Below are 9976 nucleotides of genomic sequence, written 5' to 3'. Positions count from 1 at the left end.
TATATATATATCTACAGAGAGAGAGAGAGGGAGAGAGGAAATATCATTATGAAACCATTGACAACTGGTTCAGAATTTGCTTGAGTTCAGAGGAATCCACCACACAAAAATTGATAGGCGGAGTCGTACACAATCAGGGTCTCAGAGGGACCCAATATTTGTCGATTTTGGGTGCACTCCGTAGGCATGGCAAGTTGGGTGGGAATAAAACCACGCAACCACAGAGTGTAAAGTTTACACTCAATCAGATTTGCTATCAATCAGTTCACATCAGGCCCATTTTCTTCGAAACTTCCCTTCATTAGACACTACTGCCTTCATTTTGGCTACATATTCCGCCCTTTCCACAACTACAATACCTAATCCCTTTTCCGGCTAAAGAAATACAGGATACTTCATTTATTTTAGCTGTATGATTGCTTCATGATATTTTTTCCCCAGACACCAAGGTTGGTGGATAAGTGAGGTTAAAAACTCACGAGATATGTCCAGAAATTTAGCGTTCACCCATGAAGTGTTCTCAGATGTCACAGAGCCAGCATATTCTGACTGACCATAAAGTGCGTGCGTAATGCTTCGAAAGTAACGAGTGACAAAAGCTGGCGGCATCTTTTAGTCTTCAACACACAATAGCCATGTTTCAAAGCTATTAAAACGGTTTCAACGCACGTAAACAGCTTTCTTAGTTTACCTAACTCTGCAACACTGCAGGGATCGTCCAGTTATCTTTTTGTCTATATTCGGAAGGGATAAACAAGTTTCAGGTGTCTAGAGACTACCGCTCACACAAGTCATGCGGTACACCGTCAATCTGACAACAGTTCGCCGTTTTGCAATACACCCAGAAATCTCACGAGTTGAAATAAGCAAAAAGCCTTGCGAAGAAGCATCGTTATTGGTTTCGTAAAATGAAACGAAGGTTAAGTTCCCATGAGTTGACCGGTCACGAACTGATGACAGTCTCTTTATTCTCGCCGTTATTCACGGAGATACAAGGACAGTAAACGGCGGAAACGAACTGAGGGGCATCTTCACTCAGATAATCGAAAGATGGTGGTGGTGGACCCAGGTAGTTGCAACGAAGAGGGATCAACGATGTCATGTTGACGATAGAAGCGAACGCCATATGAGAAAGTGACCAAGTGGTGGTCATGGTGCCAAAACGGTTTAGATGCTTTTGCCAGTAATCTAACAAACGGCCGATGGCGTCATCGCAACACAGACTTTCATCACCACCGTATGAGTCTGTGGTGATGAATGACTAACCAGTAATTATCAGGAAGGTCAGATTCCTGAAAGCAACTTCAGAACGCCCGGAACCTACTGCTCCACCAAAACCTCAACTGGAAAGCCGAGAAGCATCCAGGCCAATCAATCATCCAATCAATTCAGCAAGACCTGATGAGTGTTCTTGCGGCCACAGAAGCACGACCGAATGTGATCAGCGTTCAGGCTTTTCACAGAGGCACGGTCGATGTTGATGGGTGATCACTAACGCCTATCAGACAGCCTGGATCAATGTCAGAAAGTCCCCTTTAAATAGCGTGGGGCCGTTGTAACTTTTGCTCTCACACTCGCTTGTTCGGAATACAGCTGTTGTGTTCCCTTCTGTGAGTCTCTTCTCTCCGACACTAGGCACTGGAGCGGGTCAGCAGCAGATACCACAGATTGACGAATCAGTAGATATAACAGTAATCGTTCAGCTGTAGCACCCTTTCGGTGCCTAACTGCCATGTCAGCAGATGGAAGCACAGGGGCTGGCATATTGCCAGATTGCCCAAGCCTCGACAGGTGAAATCGAGAGGCAGAGGTCGGGCTCGAACCACGGACCTTCCGGTCGGTAAATTCTAACCACTAACTAGACATTTGTTGCACTGTTGCCCTATGACTTTACTTAATAAGACTTACGACTAGCCCGATCACTCATCGTTACATTTATTGAAAACAAATATTTACCTAAGTAATGGTAAAAGCGATGGTGCAATGCAAGACGTACGCGTCGAAAACACAGTACTCAATATGGGATGATTTCCGTATCCGAAAATTAAAAGGTCCTGTTCAAAGCCAGTACAAATACGAAAACTCGCATCTGTGTTTATTATTTATAACTAAAAGATCAAGAACCAGGTAGGGGCAGTCAAGAACCAATTAGTGCACCACAGTGCTTAAACAACCGGGGCAAAACCGGGCGAGCAGTCCTAACGACTGACGAGTTCACCCATCTCCTGGTCCAGTTCTAACTCCTTCCGTGCGCGATTCACTCCAGCAGGATTGGCCGGAATGAAGTACCAACCCCGGTAGTCTCCGTGAGCACGGTCAGAACTGCGGAGCCATCGATCCTCAAAACTGGTGAAGAAAGAAGAGAACATTAACTTCGTCTAGGCTTGAAAAAATAGATATGTTAAGACGGAAAAAGGTAGTGGCAAAAGAAATAAAAACCCAAATGATTCGACCATGAAGGCAGCACGAACAACCAGTAAGTGAAGGAGTAGAGAATCATGCTCCACGTCCTGTCCTGATCTGTTGGGGAACACGTTTAATCTACACTACAAAGCCATAGCCCATTGTCGAGTTCATGTATTTACATCTATAGCTAACCTGTCAGTCATTGCCAAGTGAGCCATACTGCTTACAGTTGAGAATTCGTCCGCATGGAACAATAAAGTCACAACCGTATTGGAACCGGCGGCGGATTAATAACGGCGACTATCGTGCCGCCATCCAAAAGTCGGCCAGCCCTCAGGCAGGGGGTGGCGTTGGGTTCGGCGAATAGAAGCGACGGTCTTTACGGCGAAATGTAAATCATAGAAAAAAGCAATTATTTTGTTCAGGTGCCGGAAGCGCATCACTACCAAACACCGGACGAGTGTGTACCGGTTTATAACATTAGTATTAGTATGTGACCAAATGGGCTTGAGAGGTGAGTAAACCAGCTACCAAGCGGGTCGTCGTTCGTCTGGTTCATGACAAATTACCCCAATATTTGCTAAAACGTCTTCACAAAACCCTCACTCCATAGAAATATCAGCATTCCGAGAGATATTTACAGATAAGATGTGCAGGGAGGTGCTGTCTAGTCTATATAGTACAACCCTTGAAGCGTTGCTCGCATTCTTAGGACCTCTTGATTTCACATCGAGTCAACCTTAGACTCCTAGCGAGATAATTCGGTGGTGTTGTTGTGTCACCTTATACATATGCATATCCATGTACATACATGTGGATATATATGCACATACATACATAGTCATTTCCCACAAACTAACCCTCCGTAGGGAGCGCTTTTCAATTTTTGGAATTTTTATGTCAAAATAAATAATTTGCTCAGGTTGTCAAGCCTACATAACACATACATTACAATGATATCGTCATCATCATCAGTTATTAAAAGGTCCTGTTCAAAGCCAGTACAAATACGAAAACTCGCATCTGTGTTTATTATTTATAACTAAAAGATCAAGAACCAGGTAGGGGCAGTCAAGAACCAATTAGTGCACCACAGTGCTTAAACAACCGGGGCAAAACCGGGCGAGCAGTCCTAACGACTGACGAGTTCACCCATCTCCTGGTCCAGTTCTAACTCCTTCCGTGCGCGATTCACTCCAGCAGGATTGGCCGGAATGAAGTACCAACCCCGGTAGTCTCCGTGAGCACGGTCAGAACTGCGGAGCCATCGATCCTCAAAACTGGTGAAGAAAGAAGAGAACATTAACTTCGCCTAGGCTTGAAAAAATAGATATGTTAAGACGGAAAAAGGTAGTGGCAAAAGAAATAAAAACCCAAATGATTCGACCATGAAGGCAGCACGAACAACCAGTAAGTGAAGGAGTAGAGAATCATGCTCCACGTCCTGTCCTGATCTGTTGGGGAACACGTTTAATCTACACTACAAAGCCATAGCCCATTGTCGAGTTCATGTATTTACATCTATAGCTAACCTGCCAGTCATTGCAAAGTGAGCCATACTGCTTACAGTTGAGAATTCGTCCGCATGGAACAATAAAGTCACAACCGTATTGGAACCGGCGGCGGATTAATAACGGCGACTATCGTGCCGCCATCCAAAAGTCGGCCAGCCCTCAGGCAGGGGGTGGCGTTGGGTTCGGCGAATAGAAGCGACGGTCTTTACGGCGAAATGTAAATCATAGAAAAAAGCAATTATTTTGTTCAGGTGCCGGAAGCGCATCACTACCAAACACCGGACGAGTGTGTACCGGTTTATAACATTAGTATTAGTATGTGACCAAATGGGCTTGAGAGGTGAGTAAACCAGCTACCAAGGGGGTCGTCGTTCGTCTGGTTGCTGCACCTTTTTCATGACAAATTACCCCAATATTTGCTAAAACGTCTTCACAAAACCCTCACTCCATAGAAATATCAGCATTCCGAGAGATATTTACAGATAAGATGTGCAGGGAGGTGCTGTCTAGTCTATATAGTACAACCCTTGAAGCGTTGCTCGCATTCTTAGGACCTCTTGATTTCACATCGAGTCAACCTTAGACTCCTAGCGAGATAATTCGGTGGTGTTGTTGTGTCACCTTATACATATGCATATCCATGTACATACATGTGGATATATATGCACATACATACATAGTCATTTCCCACAAACTAACCCTCCGTAGGGAGCGCTTTTCAATTTTTGGAATTTTTATGTCAAAATAAATAATTTGCTCAGGTTGTCAAGCCTACATAACACATACATTACAATGATATCGTCATCATCATCAGTTGTAAAAAACCGCGTACGTGCCATTTAGTGGCTGTAGCTGTCCATTTCGTTCGCTGGTGATTTTGGGAGATAGCTACACATTGGGGGCGGCGGCTGATATAATTGATTCGTAAATACCGGGGTCAGTGGAGTGTTCTCGAGCCGATCGACAGGAGAATCTATGTACTGAAAGCAACAGCTTGAATGCGTGAGCGTCAGTGAGCACGCGATTGTGCCACACCTACTAATGCCTCTCAACAGTGATGCGTCCAATCTTAAAGTCCCCCAGGGAGATAGAAATGAAGAGTACAGCTGAGTTTCCTAGTAATGGCTCTCCAACTTCATTGCCAAGTCGTTGTTTGATCTGGTTCGCTTCGCACGGTTGTGCGAAAAGTGCTGTTATACTTAATTGAGCCAGACAAACACAGCGCAAAGACGACTGTTCACTGGGATCCAGCCCAGTAATGCGCCTTCAGCCTTGGGGTATAGTGCGACTCCCACACCGTAGATACCATTAGCCATTGCGTCAGGATCACGGGATGCCCGAAGAGTGAAATGTGGAACATCTGGGCTCGTCCTAAGCGCCTTGAGGAGCACGACCGAAGTGGAGTCTTGTATGCGTGTTTCAGAGACACAACATACATCGATAGAGAGGAAAAGTAAAGTTTCAGCAAGGGATGTCTGTTGCCCAATTCAACATAGAATAGGGAGATGAAAGGCTCCAACGTGGATCAGATCTTTTGAGGTTAGTAAGTGATTACTTTGGTTCCTTTTCCTTCTGGGTGAATATTGGGACACGGAATAGTGGCAGATGCGTTGATTACACTGCACTGTACGATGGGTGTTAAGGGATTGACGAAGAAGGCTGGTGAGCGAAGAGCTGCAAGGGCGAATGGTACTTCCTGGCTGCCAAGGCCGAAGAGGGGGGTTTGATTAAGGTGTCCCACCTTGAGCCTTTGACTCAAAAGGCTGACCCACAAGGAAGTGAAAGGATGTAGGGTTTTGTTCGAGGATCCTGCCCACAGCCTCTGACTCGAATCTGAACCACGAAACAGCGGTCGTTGGGGTTTTCTTGGGGGACCCTTCCCGGAGCCGATGACCCAATAGTCTGACCCACTTGGCTCCAAGGGGTTGGTCTGGCCCGAGGACGCAAGGGGTAAGGCATCACTGTCTGACTCCTAGTGCAGCTGCGCATAGCAGGTGTCTTTTGAGCAGCACGAGACTCTTTGATTTCAAAATTATTCCGACTGTACCGAATAATAAGTCAGTAATCACGGTCAACCGTTGGACGATCGGAATGTGCATGCTTTGGGACGACCTCTTCTAACCTGTCCCTCCTTGGGGTAAGGCAGCATCGCCGCATCCATAAATATGGGCACGCTTGTCCCCTTGGGGTAAACGCCTTACTGTCTTCGCACTCCTATCGCAGAGGAATGTACGACTTTACCCCCCGACCACCTCGTAATACGATTACTCGCAGTACGGGGACTCACTGTTCTTGGTCTGACTGCTCCCCCTTGACCTTCTTGGCATGGTTGAACCTTTAGGAAGTGAGTTCCAATCAGTATAGCCCACCGGATCATTGCGGCACAGAAGCCCGACCACCACGACAAGGTGACAGCTTCAAATCGGGGAAGGACACGCAAAACGTCGAGTTATTATTGCTGAACCAACAATACAATGAAGGGTAGAACCAGCAGCGGGTTGTCGAAGAGTTTTCAGCCACCCTATAAGTAGTTCTGAAACTAGCTTGTTTAAAGACAGTTCTAGCCCAACAGACGTTGAGAAGTGGAAGAGAACACTCATAAGGGTGTAACGGTTGAACGTCTGCATCCAGGATGTTCAGTCAGGCTGGGTTCTGTGGTGGAGTGGAATGGGCCAACGGACACTTTAATGGAAACCATAAATGCGGATGAATGGGGCAACATGATGTGCTGAAGACTTACATCAGTTCTTTCTGTTCACGGATATCCTCCAATTGACCAAGGAAGGACTCGTACACCTTTTGCGGGTGTGGAGACATGTACTTCGCCATAAACCGTGATATAGGATGCTACGTCCAGTAAAAGGTTGGATAAGGATAAAAGGACAGAACTAACCTTGTGATACTCCCAATAACGTGGTTCATACCCTTCGGGTATGTCCGTTAGTTCGGCAGGCCCGACAAACACATTGACGAGGAACACTAGCACGAGGCATGGAACAAGACCTAACATAGTGTAAAAATGCTACAATGCACAAGTGCGGTTAGACCACAAGGCGTAGACTGCGAACGTACGAGTGTGTCCAGAGCCCGCGCGTTCAAGAAATCCGACGGTTTGACCTCAAATAATCGCTTTGTGCCGGCATTCCTCAAGGGTGTGACTGATGAAGGTATATAGTAACATAAGAAAAAACTGCATGCCATTACCTAAAGTGAAATATGTTGTAGATCGAAACGCACANGCCCGCGCGTTCAAGAAATCCGACGGTTTGACCTCAAATAATCGCTTTGTGCCGGCATTCCTCAGGGGTGTGACTGATGAAGGTATATAGTAACATAAGAAAAAACTGCATGCCATTACCTAAAGTGAAATATGTTGTAGATCGAAAAGCACACTTTTCTACGATTCTTCGTTGGGTATGGAGTGACAAGCGAGAGGTCAATTGCCGAAGTGGGGCGGACAACCGTTGAACATTTCCACACAGAGCTACCAACATAGCCGATGGATTGCTTCACGCGGTTGGTGGTGCGAACACCGTATCTCTGAAAAGAGCAGTATGACAAGTCCCTGACCTCAGAATTGAACAGAGGGAAAACAGAAAAAGAAGGCTTTGCAAAATACACTCAAACATTGGTGGGAATAAACTTCAAGTATAATCGGCATTCGCAGTTTGTTAACGACCAGCGGGGACGCATTAAGGCCAAGTAAACATTACATACGGATAGAAATCACTCAAAACACGTAACTTCCGGTGGTTTCGCATAACTCGTTTATTAACGATAACGTGAAGTTCATTTACCACCTTCGAAAAAGGACTACCTCCAAACGAACGAACCCACTTTGCTAACGATTTGCCTTGTTAACTGAAACCTTATTTCTATATTTCAGCCTCTCACTGATATCCTATTGGACTGTTAGCTCTTTTTATTTTCTGGTTCAATTGAATTCCATACCACGGAAAGATCCGCTTGCTGGCAGTTGTTTGTCTCCACCATTCCGGTAAACTGACGAGTCTGGCTGATACAGTATCAAAAAGGATATAACACTGGCGATGGGAACCCAACGCAAACATAAACATGTCAAATTCAGCTGAGGATTTGAAAGCACTCCTTCAACAGCAACAAGCGCAGTTCGAACAATCACAATTGCGACTTATTCGGTCTTTTACTCAGGTTATCAGTCTTCAGACATCAGTTCCATCTGAAAAAAAATCGTTCATCTGTAGCAGCCTTTCGGTGCCTAACTGCCATGCCACCCGAAGGTTGCACGAGAGCTGGGATAGTACCAGGTTGCCCAAGCCTAGACGGGGGAAGTCGAGAGGCAGAGGTCGGGTTCGAACCAAGGACCTTCCGGTCAGTGAATTCGCGCTCTAACCACTTGGGCCATCTCGCATGTTCCGTCTCAAAGTAGCACTTCATCATCCTTTGCCGATTCTATCGCAGCAACTGTCACCGAGTTTCTCTACGAACCGGCAACTGATCTCACATTCGATTCATGATGCTCTACGCTCACCACTGACTAAAAACCGCTTCTCGGCGTTTTCAGATCGAAGGAAGGCATCCCTGTTTACACAGTCAACCGTTCGCAACGTTGGGCTACAATGCTTTTGTGCCACGACTTCTCCATCAAGTACCAATCTCGTGAAACTACTGGCCAAGCTGATGCATTGTCAAGGCCCACTGATTCTAAACGTCCACAACCCGAAGATGCTGCAATTGCCGCAATAACAGTGGAACCAGAAGTTAACACAGTGCTTGCTAATACAATCGGTGCACTTCCAATTACTTTTGCACCACTGTTCGTGATCCGCTATTTCAAAGGGTACTCCATTTTCACCGCACACATTGGCTTGAGGTATGTTGCGACAAATAACTTCAACCGTTCTACCAACGTCGATCTTCACTTTCCCAGAAAGATGGTTGCATATTCTTCGCAGAACGCGTAATTGTGCCTCCGGAATTACGGGATGATGTCCTTAAACAATTTCATTTTAGACATCCCGGTGTTAACCGCATTAAGGCGCCAACACGTAGTTATGTCTAATGGCCGAGTATGGATAGGCAGTTAGGAGAACTTGTACGCAAGTGCTCAAAATCCCCTCGGAAAACATAATGATGTTCATGGCCTGTTCCAGAAACACCATGGTCACAATTTCGCGTTGATTCTGAGGGACCAATCAATGGCCAATCACTCTGGTCCTAGAAGATGCCTGTAGCAAATGGCCAGAAGTGTTTAGCATTACTGCTTGTTCTACCATTTCAAAACTACATTTGTTTAGCCACTTTGGAGTTCCAAATATTATTGTCTCTGACAACGGTAATGCATTCACGTCCGCTGAACTTTCTACTTCCTATGAAGAATATAGCCACAACATATGCGATCACCACCGTCCCATCCACAATCAAATGGCCAAGTGGAAAAATTTGTGGATCCTTTCAAACGTGCACTCCTAAAACTCAAAGGAAAGGGGATCATACCGGAAATCATCGAGATATTTCTGCTGAGCTGCAGGGCGACGCCAAATGTTAACGTTCCACATGGTAGGTCCCCGGCGGAAATACTTATGGACCGGAAAATTCGTTCACCCGTTGACGTCATCTGTCCAACGCCACATTCGGTCTTCGTCATCTGCATGACAATGTGCTTCAAGTAGCTTTTTAGCCAGCTCAGCACAGCACGCATAATGCTGGTGGAAAGTGAAGTGATAGCCGGGCCTACACAATTGTATGATCAGAGTCGAGTTGCGTACCCCAGAAGGAACGCCAGTCCATCGTTCTCCATCGGTAACTGATAGCCACCTGGTAAGTGGACTCCAAGTAACTCGATGTGTGTTTGCGTTGGAAGTCCGTACTGTCTAAGAACAAACGATGATCTGCAACACACACACGACACAACTGGAGGAGCTTTGGGGCTTAGTGCAACTCCCACACCGTAGTAACCAAAAGCCATTGTGTCGGGATTACCGTCATCATCGTCAGCTGTAAGAACCGCGTACTTGTCGAACAGCGGTTTTAGCTGCCAGTTTCGTTCACCGAGGATTTGGGGAGGTGTCATGACC

The 9976-nt window shown here is 46.0% G+C and overlaps 1 protein-coding gene across 1 annotated transcript; it reads right to left on the bottom strand.

Moving 5' to 3' along the window:
- Positions 1-1521: 1521 nt before the first annotated feature.
- On the bottom strand, positions 1522-8339 carry T265_00840 (hypothetical protein; the record flags this gene model as incomplete). Its single annotated transcript, XM_009164735.1, has 8 exons — positions 1522-1854; positions 2211-2339; positions 3551-3686; positions 6661-6767; positions 6814-6942; positions 6993-7065; positions 7279-7460; positions 8163-8339. 8 exons carry the CDS (start codon positions 8337-8339, stop codon positions 1522-1524), a joined length of 1266 nt encoding a protein of 421 aa, XP_009162999.1.
- Between the last annotated feature and the right edge of the window lie 1637 nt (positions 8340-9976).

The sequence above is a fragment of the Opisthorchis viverrini genome, assembly GCF_000715545.1.
Source record: "Opisthorchis viverrini unplaced genomic scaffold opera_v5_9, whole genome shotgun sequence".
Taxonomy (NCBI): Eukaryota; Metazoa; Platyhelminthes; class Trematoda; order Opisthorchiida; family Opisthorchiidae; genus Opisthorchis; species Opisthorchis viverrini.
The sequence above is the reverse complement of the archived record's forward strand: the minus strand, read 5'-3'. Positions and strand labels throughout refer to the sequence as shown.